At 36.7% G+C, this 23,393-nt stretch overlaps 1 protein-coding gene, 1 long non-coding RNA gene and 1 pseudogene across 4 annotated transcripts; 1 reads left to right on the top strand and 2 right to left on the bottom strand.

Annotated features, from left to right (window-relative positions):
- The first annotated feature begins 4,576 nt into the window (after positions 1 to 4,576).
- Positions 4,577 to 22,124, top strand: LOC116935786 (alpha-(1,3)-fucosyltransferase C). 3 transcript variants are annotated; one of them, XM_045180694.1, is made up of 3 exons: positions 4,577 to 4,727; positions 5,544 to 5,704; positions 21,002 to 22,124. In XM_045180694.1, the coding sequence occupies exons 2-3, from the start codon at positions 5,567 to 5,569 to the stop codon at positions 22,064 to 22,066; spliced, it is 1,203 nt and encodes a 400-aa protein (XP_045036629.1). In that variant the 5' UTR covers positions 4,577 to 4,727; positions 5,544 to 5,566; the 3' UTR covers positions 22,067 to 22,124. The 3 variants fall into 3 exon arrangements, with proteins under 3 accessions (XP_045036629.1, XP_045036630.1, XP_045036627.1); XM_045180695.1 differs by lacking the exon at positions 4,577 to 4,727 and adding an exon at positions 5,199 to 5,314; XM_045180692.1 differs by lacking the exon at positions 4,577 to 4,727 and adding an exon at positions 5,253 to 5,419 and having other exon boundaries at positions 21,002 to 22,123.
- On the bottom strand, positions 7,376 to 8,982 carry LOC123477384. The gene is made up of 2 exons (XR_006652582.1): positions 8,856 to 8,982; positions 7,376 to 7,513 (listed from the first exon to the last, which is right to left on the bottom strand). It is a non-coding gene; the product is annotated as an uncharacterized LOC123477384 (long non-coding RNA).
- Positions 13,389 to 15,017, bottom strand: LOC116934851 (annotated as a pseudogene).
- Positions 22,125 to 23,393: the final 1,269 nt, after the last annotated feature.

The raw sequence follows: 23,393 nt of genomic DNA, 5'->3' as shown, positions 1-23,393 counted from the left end.
CTGGGGAAAACGGCCGGCAGGTGTAGACCTACGGGCAGGGCGAGACCTACGGGTAGGGCGAGACCCGCGGGCAGGGCGGAATCAACGGATAGGTTGGGAACTACGGGCATTGGTAAGACACTAAATCTGCAAGTAAAGGACCAAGAAAGGAGCACGGGCATGGCCTTGGGGGAACTTCCCAAGTGCGCTCTACCGTGATTGGTTTTCCCTCCATTATTTGGTACGTGTATCAGTGGTACGACTTGACAATGCGTGGATTAAGGGGCTTAAAGTGGATAAATAAATTGTAAGTAGATTAAGCGGCTTAACATGGATTAAGAGGATACAAGTGGATAAATAAGTTGTAAGTAGATTAAGGGTCTTAACGTGGATTAAGCGACTTAACAAGGATTAAGGAGTTTTAAGTGGATTAAGCGGCTTTACATGGATTAAGAGGCTTAAAGTAGATTAAGGTGTAAAAAGTATAAGGGGTATTAAAGTAAAAGTCGACTAACGTGCAGCAGACAATACAAGTATAACTCAACTATCGTGCAGCAGACAATACAAGTATTACTCAACTAAATGCACAGCAGACACTGAATACTAGACTTCACCTATTACCGTCCTGGGACGGGCCACCGTATACTAGTCTATACTCTATAAAAATCTAAGGAAAATTGTGGGAGGAGTTTTGGGTCTTTTGCAATGTGCGCATTCTGTGATTGGCTGTAAGTTGCCGCCGGCTACTGGCTAAGGTAAATGGCGGGATGAGGCTTTTGGAAGACTAGATGCGTAAAAGGTGGACGAAATCGGACGAGAGGACGGGTGGACGAGACAGCATGTGAGCCGACGGACAGGGGCCATAAATAGGTTGACGGCCAACTAAAACGGACATTTTGGTGGGCAGTAAGTGGGTTGACGGGCAGAGACTGTGAGGAGGATGGTAAACAGAGGCAACGATATGGTCGACGGGCCCCCTACTGTGGTTATTTTTGCTGATCGATTGTTGATCGACGGGAAAAGAGGGGGTTGACGGGCAGAGGAGGGGGTCGACGGGCAAAGACTGTTAGGGATTAGATAGCCAGAGGCAATATATCAGTTGACGGGCAACTTCATTTGGGCATTTTTGTGGGCAGCGAGTGGGAGGACGTGCAGAGACTGCGAGTGATTCGACAGGCAAATACAGCGGAAATTTTGGCCGGCAGTGATTTGGTCGACGGGCAGACACTGTGAGAGTTAGTCGACGGGCAGGTACAGAGATTGGGTTGACGGGCACAGACTATGAGGGGACCGACGGGCAAGGCAACGATAAGGTCGACGGGCAACTACAGCGGGCGTTTTGGCGGACAAAGAGTGCGTCGACGGGCAGAGAGGGTGTTGACGGACAGAGGCAGTGAGTGATGTGACGGGCAAAGGCAGCAAGTAGATCGACGGGCAGAAGCAAAGAGTGGGTTGACGGGCAACTACAGCGGTCAATTTGGAGGGCAGTAAGTGGGTCGACGGGCAGATACTCAGAAGGGAGAAATGAACAGAGGCAACAAAAGGATTGACGGGTCACTATACGGGGCGTTTTTGCGGATCCATTGTTGGTTGACGGGCAGAGAGGAGCTTGACGGCCAGAGACTGTTAGGGAGCTGACGGGCAACTACAGCGGGTTTTTTGTGGACAGCGAGTGGGTTGACGAGCAGAAACTGTGATGGAGAAGGCGGGCAGGGACAAGGACAGGGCAGACGGTCCACTACAGCGGGCATTTTAGTGGACAGAGATTGGGCCGATGTGCAGAGACTGTGAGGGATTAGACGGACAGATACAGGTAGCGATTTGACGGGCTGAGACTGTGAGGGTATAAACTGGCAGGGCCACCGATTGGGACGACAGGCACCTACAGCGGTCGTTTTGCCAGGCAAAATAGGTTGACGTGCAGACTATGAGGAAGAGGACGGGCAACTAGGCGTCGGACACCTTGGCAAGTAGACAGTGAACGGGTCGGAGGGCAAAAAATAGGAACGCAGAAACCTTGAAGAGTAGACGGGCAAAAATTAAACGTTAACAGTTTGGCAGAATTAAATGGCGAAAAAAACGTTAAAATATGCTAGGGCCACCTATCTCCCGGCTCTGGACGGGCCCAAAGTTACTAGTTTTTGAAAATAAATTCCAAACGCGGCTGCGCTTTTGACGTCGAATTCCTAGAATTGGCAGGTAGAGGCCCATAATCATTTTTCGAGCTTTAAAATTCGTTTGCGGCCGAACGGTGTATCCGATCAAGGCGGGACCTGCACCATCGGAACGAGCTCGACGAGCCACATCCAATGATACCGGTCTCGTGATCTAATGATGAACGAAAAAATATTTGGATGGAAAAAATCCCATGGGGGTTGGACGCCATGGGAAAGAGGAGCCAGGCACTTGTGGGAGTCGGGGAATTGGTGTGAACGGGCAAAAAAAATCATAACTCCCGAACGGTACCGTTGCTAGCGCTGACATTCATACTGACGGAATCAGCGTGAGCCAACGCATCGAACGGTGCCCAACCCGTCATGATTAAAAAATAAAAAAAATACAAGAAGGAAAGAAGGTCAGCGGGGGGTTAAGCAATTAACCAGGGACTCACTGCTCCATTTTCCAAGAAAACGAAAAAAAGTTTACAAACATACACGCCAATCTCAACAGCGGATCGCCGCACGCACCTGCAATAGCCATCGATGAACGCGGCTCGTTTTCACCATAATTTTGTTTCACAATTCCAGATTCAATTTACACGAAGGTATTGTGCTATGAACTTCTTGTCTAGACATTTTTGTAAACTTAGTAACTCCGAGACATTGTGTCTAAAATTATCCCTGAGGGAAATTAATTTTTTTTTTTTTTTTTAATTAATACCGAAGGTATTTGTCGAATTTAACTGCATTAATTAAATAAGAGCTACAGTGGTCTGGATTTTTTGGCGCGCTCTCGGGGGTTGGAATCGCCGGAAAACTGAGGTCCCTTTTCACAAGAATAGGTCGAAATTCTCCGGAGCCAGAGGTAGGCTGTGTCGTTTGGTTTTTCCATCCCGTTCGGCCATTTCACGATTAAACGAAAAACGAACCACCACTTCAAGAGAAATCTGGATGATCAACGGTGGGTGGTCGGAACAGATTTTCGAAATTCGGTAATCGAGGGAACGAAATTTATCGAATTAAATCGGCCTTTTCGGGAATTCAAGGAAGACAGAATTTTTTGAAACAGGTGAGACTGTAGCCGAAGAAAATGCAAGATCTTTGGCCGAAACGAAAATGAAATCGGGTCAGCGGCTGAATTGATTTCGAATTAAAAGCGGGAAAAAATCGGCCGAGCGTGGTCCGTGGGGACCAGCTCGCTGCATCTCGGCTTAGCATTCTCGGAAATTGGTTTCCGAGAAAAACGTTCGACCTAAAGTTTCAAATGCCCGCAGATCAACTATCTGAGGTCGCATCGAAACGGCAATCACACGACGACGATCTCGTGAATGTCTTCTATTTATTCATATTTTTTAAAAAATAATCGGACAAAAATTCGTGCGACAAATAAAAAGGGATTTTCCGAGAATAGCAGGTAGCCGCTCGGAGATATCGAACCCGTCAAATCCCTAGAGAACAACTTTTTTTACCCAAAAATTTCTTACAGCTTTTGGGCGCTTTTTCCAGATGCACTTTTCTTACGCGTCTAACTAGGCCGCGAACGCACTACGAACGCGCTTCTTAACTAACGATTCCTTAACAAATAATTCCCGAAGGGCGATACGCGAACGCGCATAACTTGTCCCTGAGTGTAAATATTGAAATACTTTAGTATTTTAATATTACCGAAGGTATTACAGGATTTGTGCCGAAAAATAAGCATACATGAGGAAAAAAAAGAGGAGGAGAGATAAGGGGGAGGAAAGGGGGAGGGACAAGTGGGAGGGACGAGGAGGAAAAGGAGCTGCAGCCAGACCAAAACCGGGTTCCGGAGAAATTCGGCGGAAAAAAGGCGGCAAAATTCGTAAGAACCGTTTATAAAATTCCGGGAAACGGGCTTTTTTCCGCTGAAAATTCAGAGGCTCGTCTCCATGTTTGACCGTGAATAACTTTTGTACGTGAACTCGGATCGCCCTACGAATGGAAAAATGACAAATTAGGCCGGGCAGGAGCAGCTGGACCGTGAAATCTGCGTGAAAATCGGACATGCCGAAACCGGCCGAGTCAGCTACCGGAAGGAGCGGTCGCACGGCTCCTCGTGTGATACCGCTGGATAGACCGCCATCACGCGATCACAGCTGTCTAAAAATTTTGCGCTTGATCCAACATATAGACACAACTGTGTCTCCCAACCAAGAGAACCAAGAGACACAACTGTGTCTATATGTTGGATCAAGCAAAGTCTGCAGCAAGTTTCGGCTATCCCCCGCCATGGTGCGCACTAGTCGACTAGCCGCACCGACTTTTCCCTCTACTTACACGAACCAAATGGAAAAACCTCTATAAAACAAAGATTGATTTTGGGTCTATGTCAAGGGGAGGGTGGGGCTAGTTGGCAGGAGGGCAAGTAGGAAATTATTCATTAAGAAGAATTGTGTGCAAGAGATTTTATTTAAATAATTCGTGGTCAAAGAGGTTTATCGTCCGCACATTTGTGCAAAGTTTTATAGGTTTATCGGAAATAGTTTAGGAAATAGAAAATAATGAAATTTGTTGCGACAAATCCGCAATAGTTGTGTGCTTGGTATTCATCAATTATATCTTTTCTTGGTATGAGTATAATTTTTTTAAAATATAGAGGAGACCTGACTAAAATACTGATTTAATTAAACTAAAAATTTTTAGTTGTGTAGTAATTATCTTAGTTACACAATTATAATTTGGGGTTTAAAACCCCAAAAATTAGGCGTTGCTTAAAAATCATATTTAAATCCCCAATTATTTCGTATCTACCCCAAAATTTTCGTAGGGCTTACGAAAAATTCGATGGGTTACAATTTTTTGTGGTTCAAATATCCGAAAAATTGGTAACCATTTATCAAATATGCCTTATCATAGTCGCAAATAAGTAACAACAAAATAGTTATTATCTACTACTATTTTTTTATAATGGAAATATAATATTCAAGTATTTACATAAATTTTACAGTAAACACGATCTACCATATACATTTTTTACCTACCTACCAAACGATTAGGTACACCCTCCATTTTCAATGGATTTTTATGGCACTACGTGTCTCAGGAGAACTTATATATCTTTTTAGAATTTTTTTTTTTCTTATTTCTTCTATCAGGATAAAAGACGCGCTACAAATTTCTTACAAACGAAAATAGTAGGAATAACACCCGGTGCGGTAAAGTATCGTTCACTTGATTAGTTACATACCCTTTCCCCCATAAGCGTGATGTTAAAACCGGCGTTTTCTAAAATCTAAAAAAGAAAATACTTTGCTTAAATCGTAAGTCTCGTGTCCGTCGTTTTCATACTGTTTTTGGGTACAAAAACCATTAACAAAAATTAACAGTGAATAAAATAAAATCTATTTGAATTTTAAAAATCTTAATTTCCTTTTTTTTGCGCAGGACAATTGTTAGTGAAAACAAGAATGGCGAATGCGGATGGATTTGTTTCACTATCAATGCTACTCGTTATCATTTATTATCTAAAACAACAGTACAGTCTACGGGAAGCAGCGCAGAATACTCCCATTATTGAAATTAATAAAGGACTTCGTTTCGAACAGGTTAAATCTCAAATAGCCTAAATCACTGTTGCTTCTTCTATTAGTAATATACATTTAACATTAAATTCAAATGATGTATCAATGACAATCAATTTTAGTTAATATGCACTGTTAAAAATTATTCCGAAAATCGTCCATTAAGTGAATCCATAAAACGGAAAGGCTACCCTAAAACAGGTAGCCGTCGCCTACTTTTAAAGCGAGGGACGAAAAGCAGACGGCTATTTCGATATTTGTAATTTTAAAATCCCTTTTTCAGAACGTGTTCCGAAAGCAGATGACTATTTCGATATTTGCAATTTTAAAATCCGTTTTACGGAATATGTATGATATTTGTGGAAATTTGGTATCTGATCAGTAAATAGGTTGAAACTGTTTGGAACTCGTATGTTCTAAATTTAACTAACTTAAGTTTTAAGTAAGAAACTATTTTATTTTTTTTTATATTTTCACTTTTCAATCAAAATGACGAAATAACGTACAGTCACACGTGGAAGTTTCTTTAGCAGGCAAATGGGTCTATATCCTTCTATTTCTTTTTGATGGAGGGGATAGTTTGGTGCCTACCGTACCCCTTTATGCTATTCCTATTTCTCTTTCTTTGCAACCCGCGAAAAAGGTGCAACATTAAAAGTAGGAAAATTGACTGAAACGTAGAGGAAGAAAAGAATGGAAAGAAAACGAGGGTATGGTAGGCACCATAGTATCCCTTCCGTCCAAACAAAATGAAAGGATATATACCCATTTGCCTGCTAAAGAAACTTGCACGCATGACTGTATATTAGTGGTTAACTCGTCTGACAAGTGAAATAATAATCATTAGACCTCGGGTATAAACCCCACCAAATCCTTGTTTTTTTTTCAGTCACTGTTAAAAAAGTACACCAATATTTCGGTGTTATTTACCCGAAAAATTCGGCAAATGAGATCTGGGGTTCTCAGCGCCGAAAACTTTGTATCGTATCGCAATACGAAATTTTTTGGGGTATTAAAGTTACAGAATGAAAAAAACATTAATATGCCACGGCACTTGAACTGCAGTCATTTGAGTTTACAGTACCATGCTGTACCAATGAGCTACATTCGATGAATTATTAAAAGCAAACATCTCCTCGAATATGATTAAAGTCGATTATGATTAAAAATCATTAAATGAGCAACCCAAAACAATTGTATGTGTTTTAACAGTGTAAAAGAAAGCTTGATTTTAGGTCCAATTATTTCACACAGTCAGGAATTTGGTATGATTCTAAAAATAACTTCTCATTGCAGAAAATTTGTCTTTATTCGTGAGATTTATCGAACTGTATGATTCTATAACAAATTCCAGTCTTTTTTCTAATTGAAAAAAGACGAGATAATTTTCGAATTGCCCAGAATTTCTTAAAACTGGAGAAATTTGATGTCTATCAGTTTCATCCTGCCTCTTTTCGTTCCTGTATGTATGTACTTTTATGGATAATGTACCTGCGTCTTTTTTTCGAAAGTATCTTTCTGTTTGTAGCCCAGAAATTTCGGATAATTGTGTCGTTTAGAAGGAGATAGGGGAGAGGGATGTTAGTTGTCAGGGTCATTTTTTGAGAATTCTTCTGATTTTTTTCTGCCACGTTAAAATTATGAAGCTAATACAAAGATTTAGCTTGAAATTATCTTTAAAACGATTGTAAAATATTTCTATTTCAAGTTTTTATTCATTAAAAAATGAGAAAATAAAGAGAAAACAAAAGACGGCCAAATTGTCTCATAGCTGGGGTAAGTTGTCTGAAATCTTCTGAGTCGTTGGGTGCTACGTAGTGATCGACTGCATTCCTATATCAATATTTCACAATTAAAAATTAGAAAGTTTACTGATAATATTTCCTATAACTACCTAGATACTAAATACAATTTAAGGAAATCACGAAAATTTAGGGAAATCATGGAAATTAAAAAAATTACGAAAACAAAAATAAGTGTCCTTAAAACGTCCGATAAAATGTTTTGGATGATTATTTAGTTAATTTTAACACATTCAGGGCTATAACAGGTGAGTTGCTCGTGGAATTTTGGTAATTTCGTTTATGTTTTCTTACAAAACACCATTTTGGAAGTATTCTTTTGTTATGTAGCTATATGGTAACTCTGTAGTCGCTAAATAACAAATATAGCAGACGACGTAAATGCTTGAAAATGGCACTGATGATGAAAAATCTAGAATTTGACGTTTTCTGTCTTTTGAGAAAGAATGGACTAAATCTGGCGTCTCATATGGTCAATATACTTAAACAACTAAGATATAACAACTAGGGATCAACCACGAGCCAATTGACCCGGGCTGGAATTTAGTCTTGGTCCAATATTGTTGCTGATCCAGAATCGTTCATCGGTTCAAGATCCGAATCGCACATCGGCCCGGGTTGTTTTCAACTTGAAATGTCATGCTCTATCCTTTCCGATTTGCAGCCAATAACGGTGAAAAACAACATTGGGCAACATTAAGAATTCCAACATCCAAAATTAAATAGTAGACCAAAACAAAACAATAGCTTCAAAGAGGAGAGTGGGGTCAATTGAGACACAGGGCAATTGAAACAAAAACTGTTTCTCGCACCGTATCAGAGGAATTTTCTTGAAAAAATTAGGGTAAATAGAATGAAGGGGTTTACAAGTTCAGAAAAATTAACAGGTTTTTTTATTTAAAACTTTTTAAGTTATCTCGAAAAAACAATTTTTTGTACTTCGTCTGTTAATTTTGCTTTTTGAATTTTTTTGTTTTGAACCCTAAAGTGGTACGCTTTAATAATAAAATTGGTTTTAAACGATTTGCAATTCATTTTTCTATAACTTAAGGTCATTAATTTTTTTCCTGCATTCTTAAATAATTTTAAATAATTAAATGTAACGATGACCCTATTGTAGGGCAATTGAAACACTTTGTTAATATCCCTGTCCGCGAGTGGGTGCATTTTTTTTGCAAGTATTTGATGTAATTCATTTCAACAAATGTAAATCATCATATTAGCACATCTATAATACTTGCATTAGCCGTTTGGGATTTATTTGAAAAAGCAAATAGCTTAATGGAATTTTTTTTATTTAATTATTTAAATATTTTTAACTTAAGTACGATATATCATAAGCATATGTAAAAAATCTATAAATTGCACTGTACCTTGTGGTAAAATTTGATCACACTAGCATTTGTGGATGCTGAGATATCTCGATTTTGATTTTATGTGGGTATAAACAATTTTCTTTATGGGAAAACCCACGTTGCAATTGCGTCGACCCACCGTTTCAATTGCCCTGCTTCCATGGCAATTGAAACACAAAAAGTAACCTTAGTTTTTTACAATTTACTACAATTAAACTTAATTTTTTCTTATAAAAAAAATACTATTTAGTAGCTGAGATTGTAGGCTACAATCCTATATAATTTCTATGTTAAAATTTTGAGTTTAGTTTTCAAAAGATACAGAAAACCAAAAAGTGTCTCAATTGACCCCACTCTCCCCTACATAGTAAAATGAAGGAGTGAAAACCTAGCTGGATCCCCACATTTGAACCCTAGACCATTATACGATAAATTCATCTTTCATACGCTTTAACCACTTAGCTATTTCTATAAATTTCAGAAAGTATTTTTTTTCCGTAGTAATTCCGGAATTCGGTTGAAAACTTAGAAGAAATTTCCCACTGAAAACCAAAGTAAGTTGACATTTAGTATGTGGTTACAGTTATATTATTTTTACTGATTAGATACTAATTTACACAATAATTATTTGATTTTCTTGTATAATCGTTAATTTAGACCAAACGATTTCAAAAATACAAAAAAAAAAATGTTATAAACAATAACAAATTTAAAAAGCACATTTGGAACCAGTTTTGTAAAAACAAAGGAAATATGACAAATTTAAAGGGAGAAATTAAATTGAACCACAGAATGCCAAAAGAAATGTTAGTTTAATTCTTAAGTTTTGTTAAGTTAATTGCCAGCCAAAAAATTCCCTTTTCAAATGGAATCGTCCCTCTGTTTTTGTTGTGACTTCGTGTTTCGTTGGGTAGTTCCTACTTTATTGTAGACATGCATTCGCTTATCATATATTATACCTACATAATCTCCCATTCCTCCTCTAGCTAAAACTATTAATCCGTTGTTAATTTTGGGTCCGTTCACATAAGAAATTTGATATAAATTATATGAGAGTGAATCATGGTTGAAAAAAATTGAAATTTTGTTGTTGAAAAAAAAGTCAATTCCCAACATGGGTCTTGCTTACCTTTTTGCCACTTTTCGTCTACCATGCGTAGTAGAACGAAAAAGATAGAGAAATGGTAGAAAATTTCGTTTTTTTAACTATTAGGGGAATGGAAGATTATCTACCATATGGTAGAGAATTGCGTGTCTACCATAAAGTAAGAATTAGCTGGCGAAAACGCGAAATCACAACAAAAATGGAGGGGCGATTCCCAAGTAAACATTGCACCTTTTGTTGGAAAATAACATAACAAAACTTGGGAAGCAAACAAACTTTCTTCTGATGACTTGCAGGTAAATTTTACTTCCCCTTTTAAATTTGTCATATTTTCTTGGCTTTCATATAACTATTTTCACTTCGGCTTTTTAAATTTGTTATTAAACATTAAAATTTTCTTTGTTATTTTTAAATCTTTGGTTAAATTGGCGATTAAAAATGAAAAAGATAGAAATTACAGTGAACAATTAATATCTAATTAGTAAAAGTAGGATTTAATTATTAACACATACTCACATTTCTTAAATGTAAACATTCTTTAGTTTTAAGATAGAATTTTTTCTAAATCGCGGAAAGCGTCAGGAAAATATATTACAAAAAATGTATTGAAATAGTTGAGTGGTAAAGGCGCTTCAATAAAAAAATTTTCACACAATTCTTCTAAGTTAAGAATTGCCTACTTGGCCTCCTGCCAACTAGCCCCACCCTCCCCATAAGCTATTTCTTATACATTTATACCGCTTAATAGCTAAAAAAAATTTCTATTTAGCGGTGTGATTTTAAAACATTTCTGATTGCTGGTTTTTCCGTCAAAGTAAAACCCACACTCTCAATTTCTGATTTCTACTTCTTCACTGCTTTTGGCTACCATTTGGTAGCGAAATGAAACATGCTACTTTTTGGTAGAAATTGCTACCATTTGGACGGAAAACCGTCGATTTTTAAAAAGTAGGGTAAAGTAGATCCTCTACCATCTGCCTACCATTTGCAATGGTAGACTAGTCTACCATTGACAAAAACGGAAAAAAAGAAAAGTCTTTGGTGGGGATCAAACACGGAAACACATATTACTAATGTTCGCAGTCAAGCGCCTTCACCACTCAGCTATTTCAACATGTTACTGTTTTAAACATTTTCCTGACTATTTCGAGGATTCAGTTAAGAACTTAGAAAAAATTCTGACTGAAAACTAAAGTATGTTTACATTTAGGACATTTGAGTATTTGTTAATAATAAAAACCTACTTTAAATAATTATATATTAATTTTAAACTATAATTTCTATCTTTTTCATTTTTAATCGCTAATTTAACCCAAATATTTCAAAATAACAAAGGAAATGTTAATGTTCAATAAAAAATTTAAAAAGCCAAAGTGGAAATAGTTGTATAAAATCAAATAAAATATGACAAATTTAAAAAGGGGAAGTAAAATTAACCTGTAAGTCATCAGAAGAAAGTTTGTTTGCTTCCCAAGTTTTGTTTTGTTATATTCCAACGAAAAGTGCATATTTACTTGGGAATCGCCTCTCCATTTTTGTTGTGATTTTGCGTTTTCGTCTGCTAATTCTTACTTTATGGTAGACATGCATTTGTCTACCATATGGTAGGTCATCTTCCATTCCCCTACTAGCTAAAAGTAAACAAAATTTTCTACCATTTCTCTACCTTTTTCGTTCTACTACGCATGGTGGCCGAAAAGTAGGGAAAAGGCAGAAATAAAAAATTGAGAGTGCAGCTATCTCTGAACATGGTGTTTCTTACATGCTAGTTTATGAGGAAAGGGTGTTTTTATTTCTTTAATTGTATATACAAACGGCTTCAACCACTTGCATGCCGTTTGTTGGCATTGATACAGAATTCATTCCTCTGTAGATGCTAGAAATCTAATGGTACTAACTTATGATATGAATTCCCTGAATGAATTTTTTGTCGATGCATGTGTAATTTTTGGGGAATCGGCGCGGAGTCCCCCCTCTGGCATACTCCCAGTAGGGAAGAGTGGGGCTAGTTGGCAGGAGGCCAAGTTTGCAATTCTTAATTTAGACAAATTGTGTGAAAGAGGTTTTATTGAAATAATTCATAGTCAAAGATGTTTATCGTGCGCACATTTGTGCAAAGTTTTATGAATTTATCCCAAATAGTTTAGGAAATAGAAAATAACGAAATTTTTTGCGTCAAATCCACAATAGTTGCGTGCTTGGTATTCATCAATTTTATCTTTTCTTGGTATGCATATAATTTTTAAAAAATATTAGTTTTATAGAAAATTGTGTCCTCTATCGAACTGTAACAATGGATTTGTTTTAATCAATTACAAAGGAGTAATAAAATTTTTTATTTCAATAAACCCCGGGTTGGGGCAAGTTGATACATTGCAACATGGGGCATGTCGGCATAGGCATTATACATGCATATGTATAGTACATGGCCTGTCAAAATTTCAGGGAATTGTAAGTCGAATTTTTGCTAGATATGACTTATGGTGAACAGTGGTATGCATTAAGGGCCAAAATTTGGCAAATTTTAAGTGTTTCACTTTATACGATGTTCACCTGTGAAATGTTTGCCTGAATTATGTATATTATTTTTTATTTTTTGCATTTAAGGCTATTAATCTTTATGTAAGTTATCACAACTTATTTCTGATTTTCCCACTCTAAAATAACTATAGGATTTTTGTTTATTTTTATGTTATTCTAGTTTGTTTACAACATCAACATTTCACTGAAATCCGTATTTAAAATACGTGGGGCCAACTTACCCCACTACCACTGCCAACTTACCCCGTTAGTGGATCATGTAGGCAAATTGTTTTTAGCTTTTTGAACGTTGATTTCGATAAGAATTCTTCAACGTAGATCAAATTAAAAAATAGAACGAGAAAGCTGGTTATTTGAGCTTTCTTTTACAATTTTTTAGGTGTCAAAATATGAAAAATTAAAGAAACCAGAGAAGAAATTAAAAAAATTGTACCAACTAGCCCCACCCTCCTCTACCTCCCTCTGAACCTCTGTTCTACTTTGTATTTACAAGCGCTGAACAAAAGATAGCACATTTGACATGTGACGCATGATAGCACCATTTTAACCCACAATTTTAGGGACTCATAAATATCGATTTTACAATTTTAAAAATCCCGATTTTAGGAATGTTTCCACTTCAATATTTTTCGGGATTTTTTACACCCATTCTGGCAGAATTGACTTTCGGGATTTTTGATGCCCAAAAAGCAGGTGGAATTTTAACAATGTACATAAAGATTAATCGCATCAAAATAAAAAAATTATATACCTAATTCAGGCAAAATTCTCACAGGTGAACATCGTGGAAAGTGATACACACCTTATATGTGCCCAATTTTTTCCTCTTATGCATATCACTGTTCACCATAAGTCATATCTAGCAAAAATTCGACTTTCAATTCACTGACAATTTTAACCGGCAATGTACTATACATATACCAAAATGCCTCATGTTGCCATGAATCAACTTGCCCCAACCCAGGGTGCATTCAAATAACAATATTTATTACTCATTTATAATTGATTAAAAAAAATCCATTATTACAGTTCCATCAAGGACAAAAATTTTTAAAATATTCATATTTTTTTTATTATATGCATACCAAGTAAAAGTATAATTGATAAATACCGAGCACGCAACTGTTGTGGATTTGACGCAAAAAATTTCGTTATTTTCTATTTACTAAACGTTTGCGATAAAGCTACAAAATTTTACACAAATGTTCGCACGATAAACACATTTGACCTCAAATTATTTAAATTAAATCTATTGGACACAATTCTTCTCAATTAAGAATTGTCTAGGGGAGACCGGGGTTAGTTGGCGCATTTTTCACACACCGGTCCCTCACAGGCCAATTTTAATGAAATAAATTTTTTTCTAAATTATTATTCATTAATATTGTAACGCGGGGAGTTACTTCAAGACCCGGGTAGTGACTAAGACACGTTTATTCATCGTAAAACGTACACCAAACTACAACAGATATAAGTATACTGGGGCGCAGTAAGGGACACATACAAGTATTTATGCACTTTTGTGGACAGCAGCTACCGGGGGAAATATCCGCTGACAAGACTGCCGGACATCTCGGGTAGAGTTGCGGTCAATAACTGATATAGGAGCGCCGGACGTGACAACTAGTCCATGGGGCCTCAATAACCGCGACAATATCTCGCCTAAAAGGTGGCATCGAAAAAATAAACACTAAAGATATAGTTCTTACCAAAAAAACTGTTATATTGCGACACTTTCAGTGGCCAACTTACCCCACCGCCGTGGCAAGTTGCCCTTTGAGTTGGGGCAAGTTGGCCTTACATTCGACATAGGGCCTACTACCATGTTACCATGTATTCCCAATTTTTTCTCTCACCAACAATCTTTGATAATTGTCAAAAGTTAAATCACAATTGTGGATGTTAAATTATGAGGTTCTTGCCGGGGAAGTAGCCTCAGGTTTTCTTATTGCCAGAGTAGGATGGCGTTTCATGAATGATGCAAACCAGTCTGGTCAAGGTGCAAGTTTTTCAATTCACGAAGGTGGGATTTTTAGATTTTTCTTTGTGGCAACATTAAAACCCAGCTTTCTAACATCAATTGTGGACAACCCAAAGTAAATATCTGCTGAACGATGAAGGTAATCAGCTGGCAGAGCCTCATCTTCCTTGTTGAAAACCTGCACGATAAATGTTTACACACATAAGCTCATATTAACATAAACTATAACAAAACTGTTACCTGGCGCGCAGATGAATACCCATGATGGGTTGGAGAAACACTATTAGGCCTTTTTTGTTCTTCTAAACCTGACTTCTTCTTGTTTTCAACATATCTTGTAAGGCTTCTTCTTGGAATGTTTAAAAGAATAGCCAAACTAGAAACTGATTTTCCTCGTCCCACACCTTTGCAACAGCTTTGTCAATTACATCAGATGGGGTCTTTACTCTGTCAGTTTTTCTAACGTAGTTTCTCATTTTTCTGCAAAAATACAAGAAGAAAATTTGAATAGGCTCACTTTGACAGACGCACCCATGTTGGCCAACTTGCCCCATGGAAAAATTGCCAACCTTTCCCATTAGTCATTTTCATCAAATTATTAAAATAGAATCTAATGAAATTTAACTACAGAAAAAAAATAAACGGAAAAATAGCTTGAGGAATAAGCTATCTACGAACATCCCCACCTAACACAATGCAGTCCGTCGGATGTCCGACAGATGTCGAGGTCGGATGTCGAGTACATCTTTTTTATATCCGCCGGACAGTCCAACATCCGATTTGGATGTTCTAAGGATGTAATTTTTTTTGGTTTTGACCGCCCTCAACAGCGCCGTCGGACATTCTGAGGATATCCGAACGGGCTTTTATTTGGCTATATCTGTAGCCTTGGACCTATAATCCTGAAAAATCATTAGGCTATATCTGGATTCGAACTCGGGTCTCCCGCACCACATTCGAATATTATTCCACTGTGCCATTCGACTCATGCATTAAATGTCATTTTAGAACAAACGGATCGAATTGTTGTAAAACACTTGAGTTTTTTTCGATAACAAATCACCAACAGGATTTTGAAGAAGTCAAGATGATGTCGAACTTAGGTTAAACCAGAAGTGTATAAATTGCAATTAAACAATTTATGATAAATATTTTTTAAATTTTAATTTTCAGCATGATTTATTAAGTTTAAAGTAGTTTTTTATTATTTGAAATTAAAATCCTATCATAAGTATAGTTGCTTCGAATATTATTAAATGCCAAATAATATATATTTTCTGCGAGTTAATTTCCAATGGCTTGGTTCCCGTAAGCTAAACGGCAAGCCTGTGCAAACAACCTCACGACTTACATATATTTTATTCATTTTTTTTTGAATAAATTTAAAAATAAACCACCCGGCAAATAGATAACTACTCCTTTATTTTGTTTAATTTTTCGTATTGAATGCTGGACTTAAAATAAAAATACATTCAAGGGAAAAATTTGAACACGGTTAAGTTCTCCCCTTTTGGAAACAAAGAAATTTTGACAATTAATAATGAAACTTAGCGATCGGCATCAATTAGCTCTAATCGAGTTAACCGCCCCGCACGGATAAAGTGCATTCGAGGCTGAATTGAGGTGCGACTTTTTCAACCGGGGCGGTGCGGGGAGAAATTTGAGGTCAACCCGTTGTCCCGACGCAATTTTTTAAAAATGCCGTTCTTTCGGTTTCAGAGTAAAAATCGGGGCAGGCGGGTAGAACGAGCTATTATCGGGGTTGTTATCGGATCGATCGGGTGAAACAGTCAATCGATTATGTTTTTTGCATCGATGAATCGATTGATTGCAATCGGGGTAGCTTCCCTGATTAAGTACCTCGATTAAACCCCAATTGAATTCGGGGAGAAGAATTTTCCACCCTGAGCCACGCCTCGTTGGCCCGAAATGAGAAACCCGATTGGCATATAAGTGCCCCGATTGGCTTGAGGCCGATCCTTAAATGAAACAATTGAAAATCTTCTTGGCTGTTGGAAGGAGGTCCGTAGAATATAATTTTCGCACATCCATTGCACTTCCAAGGTGACTAGCCGACGGACATCCCTGGAACTACCCATTGAGTACATGGATATCTAACGGATGTTCGGCCATGATTCGGACATCTGACGGCAGAAATGTGCTATATGGGTCACTACACAAATATGTTATTCATACCTAAGAAAAAAATGGAAAATAAGTCCGCGAAAAAAAAGTTGGTCGGCAAAACTGAAACACGTTTTTGACGATTAAAACTTTACTAATGAAGTGCAGACGAAACATTTTTTGGTGGGGGGTAATCTACGAATAAAAATAAACATTTTGGCAATTCTGAAAAAAGCGAAATTTCAAATGGATACAAATCCAAACGAGCATCTTACCCCGTATACCAAATGACCCCGGTCTCCCCTACTTGCCCTCCTGCCAACTATCCCCACTCTCCCCTACAAGTCTTTCGGGGTGAGCAACCCAGATAGAATGGAAAAAGTGAATTTTGTTTTATTTTACCAAATTTTCAGGGTTGTTAATACTCTCTAAACAGGGATGTTAAGAAAGAGGTAGAAAAAATGTGTCTATCGCGTTTTGTTTACAAATTGTTTTGAAAAAAGCAAATAATTTGTATGGAAAAGAGGTTTGCCCTTCAACCGCCTTCATAATCCTCCTGAAAGTCACTCCTCTTGCGCTACAAGGAAAAAAACGCTTCCCATCGTCTCACTTTTCATGAACGCCAGACACCTTCATCGAGCGACCGCTCATTATTGAAAACAAAAGTGAAAAATCACTCCTCCTTTTTCTAACTTCTATCACATGACTTTCAAGGCCACTGCAATTAGCTCTTAGGTTAAGCTAATATTTAAGTTGAAACAGTAGAGCAAGTGATAACGCGTACCCCCTACTGTTTTACGAAAGCACCTTACTATTTTAAGAGAGAAATTGCGGCTGGCAGCCATGTTTATCGCGAAACAAACATGGCTTCCAGCCGCAAAAGCTAATCTTAAAACACCAAGGTGGGTTCGTAAAACAATGGGGGTACGCGTCAGTCACTTGCTCTATAAATACAAATGTATTTACAATAACCCGTTGAGATGGCTAATTTTGGATTTATGCTATTTGGAGTACAAATAATTTTTTTACTATGAACCCAGCTCGTGTCATAATAACAACTGCCTTTTAAAATATTAAACGTAATATTTAATACATTTAAAAACTGTTCCCGAAAATATTCTCGTGATATTTAAAGCATTAAAAATTGTCCCCTAAAATATTCTATCAGCCATCATAGGACGTAGATTACGGCAATACTTCAGTGATGATATTGTGTACTGAATAGAATGCATGCATGCGAACCTAAGAGTACCTGTGTTCGAAGCCTGTAGACGTACAGTAACCTGCACAAAACTCCGAACACAGCTTTAATTTTTTAAAGCCACCTATTGGCGGGATAGCGGGTTTTTTGTTTTTTTTAAAGGGGGAGGGTAGACGGGGTGATAGACACGACAGGGCAGGGTTGGGTAAATCTAGACATTAAAAAAATGCCTTAAGGTATTACGCTTTAAGGCAAGTTACAGGTCAGGACATTTTTGCAACCCCCAGGGTGGTGTGTTTTTTTCAACGACAATTGGAAATTTAGGGCTTGGGCTTGGTAATGTTGCTTACCGAAACAATTTAGCTTATGTTCCAGCTGCCTGTGAATGTTTACGTCGTTGTCAATGGCGTAGGTGTAGACTTTCTGAATGTGATGCTTGACATCGGTGTTCGACTCCAGATGAGGTGCTGAGTTATTACGGTTACCTTATGAGAAATCCTCGTTAATATATAAAACAAGTTTTCATCGTGCAATATGTGCTTTTTTTGTTTATTAAATAACTTAAGAAATAAGAATTCACTTCGTTCTAAAAAAATTTTTATTCCCAACATATTCGAATGAAGAATATTATAAATATACGAAATATTTCGCAATTCCTTTTCGAGAATCGAACACTGAACTGCGGTGTCTCAATCAGAGGCTCTATACATATGCAATCGGCATCGACATAATTGTGCACAGGCAGCTCTGTAATTAATTTTGGGTAAGGAATATTACACAGCCTAAATCCAACATTTCCAACTGTCGTTTTTAGTCACCCTGGGGGTTGCAAAAATGTCCCGACCTGTTACTTGCCTTAAAGCGTAATACCTTAAGGCATTAGAAAAAAATTTCTAGACTTACCCAACCCTGCCCTATGTGTCCATCACCCCGTCTACCCTTCCTCTTAAAGAAAAACAAACAAAAACCCTTTACCCCGCCAATAGGTGGCTTTAAAAAATTAAATCGTTGTTCGGATTTTGGTGCGGGATACTGTACGTACAGTATGTTTCAAAAAAATCCGACCACCCTTTTCAAATAAAAATGCCCCCTATTGTCAAATAGCACAATTGCATCGAGTTTTAGGCCCAATTGAAGCAAATGGTAAAATGTGGAAAAACCATGTAAGAAATTGCCATGGAAACGAAACAACCATTAGTTAGCTCGCATCCTTACATCAGTGTGTGCTGGGAATACTTGCCGTTAGGCATAGCCAAGAATTTTACAAAGTTTTATCATTTTTTTACTCTACTGGTCTACGCGAGACAGACTAAAGGAATGGAAGTTTCGTTTCTATGGCAACCAAACATTTGTTGTAGGTGGATTTGCTTAACCAACAAAAACAAAAGAATACTTTAATTATATCATTATTAGATTATAATAATATAATATAAATCACAATTTATTAAAAAATAACAATTGGAATAAATAATATATATTAAATATATTAATTATAATAGTGACTTATTAAGTATTCTTTTAATGAAAACGTTTCAAAACAAAAGAATGCCTAATAATTTACTATTATAATAAATAAATCTAATATTCATAAATAGAAATTAAATATTATTTTATTTCAGTTTAAAAAATTTGATAAATAGTAATTTAAATTATATTACTATAATTTAATAATGATATAATGAAAATATTCTTTTGTTTCGGGGTTGAGCAAATCCACCTAAAATAAATGTCTGGTTGCCATAGAAACGAGATTTCCATTTCTTAACTCTGTCTCGCGTAGACCAGTAGAGTAAAAAAATGGTAAAAATTTTGTTAAAGTCTTTGCTATGCCTAACGGCAAGTATTCCCAGCACTTACTGATGTAAGGATGCGAGCTCACTGATGGGTGTCTCGTTTCCATGGCAATTTCTTACATGGCTTTTCCACATTTTACCATTTGCTTCAATATGGCCTAAAACTCGATGCGATTGTGCTATTTGACAACAGGGGGCATTTTTATTTGAAAAGGGTGGTCGGATTTTTTTGGAACATACTGTACGTGTAAATAAAAAACGATTGGTGTTCTGTTTATGCACTCAAGATATTTCATTTAAAGACAATTAAGTGTTCCGAAATATCTCTTTCGCATTAAAAACGACCTTGAAAGCAAAGTTAAGGAAAAAATCCGTTTTGTTTTAACCTTAAAAATTGAAGGGCGTATCGGTTGCCTAGGTAACTCAGGGAACGGTTTTGGGGCATTTACCCGCTACACCACAAGACACTGAGTCTATATAATTTTAGACATAATGTCTCGGAGCTCCTAAGTTTACAAAAATGACTAGTAAAGTAGAATGAATGAATTTCACAAAATAAATTTTTATGAATCGTTGATGTTCAAAAACAAAATTCTAGCACATAAAATCAAATGTTTCCAAATCTTTAAACAATTCCCAACATTTTTCTATCACCTAACGCACTTGAATCGAATTTGAATAGATATTTGTTTTTCAATCGGCATCGAAGATGTCATAATTGGTAGCACGTTGGAATATCGATGTATAGTTCTGTTGTTAAAAACCATTTAGTACAAATCTTCCGTGTCCGAATTTATTATTATAAGTAGCCTAGTATACTACAAATGGGACAGAAATTATTATTTGTTTGATCATAATATAATATTTCAGACTTTAGTATGATTCAATACATAATTTATATCGTCCTTAAGTGTCCCAATAAAAATCATGTATCAAAACATGCAATTAATTGTGTCGGATTTTGACTGGGCCCGGTCTACTAGCCCTGGTCTCCCCTTTATTTTGGCCAACGACTCGAAGAAAGTTGATGTTGCCCTTATTAAAAAGGGCTGCTAAGCCTTCGGCTATAGACTGCTTTTCAACATATCAGCGATAAAATGATTAAATTTTATATACAGATATCACTTTTTCTAAGTTGCGATAGAAAAATTCTCCCATGAAAAATCTGGTGTTGCCACTAAGCATCTGGTCGAGGTCTTGAGGGAAATAGGTCTGAAAAACAATAAGTTTGTAGTAGACCTATGCTTTGAATCCCATTCACCAAAAGAATAACCAAACCATTGAAGAAAAGAAAAAAATTACAAGATTATAAAAATAATTTCTTTTTGTTTGTTTTTTAGCAGCCAAATTTCGATGTGTAAGTCGTCGTTTAATTAATAGATGCGTTTAATAATCTTTTTAAATTTCCAAATCTTACAGAATTTATCACTCAACGATTATCGCTTTATTATTCCTGAAAATGATCAATATGTCAAAACGATTGAAGCAACAAATATGACGACCAAGACAACGTTTAACATCACGAAATTCAAAACCATCTTGATGTGGAGTAACTGGGATTCAAGCTTGGCAGATCAAATTTTAGTAAATTCCCAATGTCCGATAACATCGTGTCTTTTTACGTCTGACGTTACGCTGTTAAATCAAAGCGACATCATCGTTATTTATATCGATACATCAACAAATTTCCCTATAAACCGCCATCCGCACCAGCGTTTCGTTTTTTTCAACCTTGAGTCACCATCTTATTCAAGTATAGCCAAGATAAGTGATCACCGTGTACGGTATGGATATTTTAATTGGACGATGACCTACCGTTGGGACTCAGATATAATTCATCGTGCTGACTATGGATTTGTTATAAAAAAGTCATTGGAAGTGGCACAAAAGGCAAAACATGCTCGTGCAATTAAAATGCTAATCAAAGGAAAAAGAAAGATGGTGGCTTGGTTCGTATCCAACTGCATTACAACAATCCGCCGCGAGGAGTACGTTCAGCAGCTGAGTCAGTATGTAGAGGTAGATATTTTCGGATCCTGTACTATGCGGAATTGTTCGTCTTCGTGTTACGAGATGTTACGCCATGACTACAAATTTTATCTGGCATTTGAGAACTCGTGGTGCACGGACTACGTAACGGAAAAGTTTTACAGAAGTCTGAAGTACGATACCGTTCCAATTGCCATGGGTGGTGCTGAATACAACCGGTACGCACCTCCTAATTCTTTCATCAACGCCATGGATTTCGCGACTCCCCAAAAGCTTGCTGAATACCTTTCACTTCTGAATGGAAGCGATACCTTATATGCTAAATATTTTAACTGGAAAAACAATTATGAAATTGCAATTCCATACAACAGTGGCTTGTGCGACCTCTGTCGCATGACCCATGATGAGGGGTTACCTCCAAAAGTTTATTGGGATATAAAGAGCTGGTGGTTTGACAAAGCTAATTGTCAAAACGATCCAGCTTATTTACGTTGATGCAATGAAAAACACTTTATGATCAATGTTAAGAAGGGTAGGGGGGGGTGGGGCTAGTTGATACAATTTTTTTTATTTCTTCTCTGGTTTCTGTTTTTGACACCCAACAAATTGTAAAAGAAAGCTCAAATAACCAGCTTTCTCGTGCTATTTTTTTATTTGATCTACGTTGAAGAATTCATATCGAAATCAACGTTCAAAAAGCTAAAAAAAATTTGCCTACATGCCCCACTAACGGGGTAAGTTGGCAGTGGTAGTGGGGTAAGTTGGCTCCATGTATTTCAAATACGGATTTCAGTGAAATGTTGATGTTGTAAACAAATTAGAATAACATTACAATAAACAAAAATCCTATAGTTATTTTAGAGTGGGAAACTCAGAAATAAGTTGTGATAACTTACATAAAGATAAATAGCCTTAAATGCAAAAAATAAAAAATAATATACATAATTCAGGCAAACATTTCACAGGTGAACATCATATCAAGTGAAACACCTAAAATGTGCCAAATTTTGGCCTCTAATGCATACCACTGTTCACCATAAGTCATATCTAGCAAAAATTCGACTTACAATTCCCTGACATTTTGACAAGCCATGTACTATACATATGCATGTATAATGCCTATGCCGACATGCCCCATGTTGCAATGTATCAACTTGCCCCAACCCGGGGTTTATTGAAATAAAAAATTTTATTACTCCTTTATAATTGATTAAAACAAATGCATTGTTACAGTTCAATAGAGGACACAATTTTTTAGAAAACAAATATTTTTTAAAATTATATGCATACCAAGAAACGATAAAATTGATGAATACCAAGCACGCAACTATTGTGGATTTGATGCAAAAAATTTCGTTATTTTCTATTTCCTAAACTATTTGGGATAAATTTATAAAACTTTGCACAAATGTGCGCACGATAAACATCTTTGACTATGAATTGTTTCAATAAAACCTCTTTCACACAATTCTTCTTAATTAGGAATTGCAAACTTGCCCTCCTGCCAACTAGCCCCACCCTCCCCTACCACTTATTTGGGGTTGTCAACCTCGAAAAATGTGAGAATGTACGAAATTTTTTCTTTTTTCGAGAAATTCGTGGTTTTAATACTCATTTTTCAAATCTAATGCAAATTTTTTGGACAAATAATAATAATTTATATACAAAGAGAAAAATAATTTCGAAGAAACGAGGCAGGTATATTATTCATAAAAGTAGTCTACATACAAACAGGAAGGAAAAGAGGAAGGATAAAACTGAGTTCTTAAGTTTGAAGAGATTCTGAGCAATTTGAAAATTATCTGGTCTTTTTTCAATTAGG

This window comes from Daphnia magna, unplaced genomic scaffold (assembly GCF_020631705.1).
Source record: "Daphnia magna isolate NIES unplaced genomic scaffold, ASM2063170v1.1 Dm_contigs021, whole genome shotgun sequence".
Lineage (NCBI taxonomy): Eukaryota > Metazoa > Arthropoda > Branchiopoda > Diplostraca > Daphniidae > Daphnia > Daphnia magna.
The sequence above is the reverse complement of the archived record's forward strand: the minus strand, read 5'-3'. Positions and strand labels throughout refer to the sequence as shown.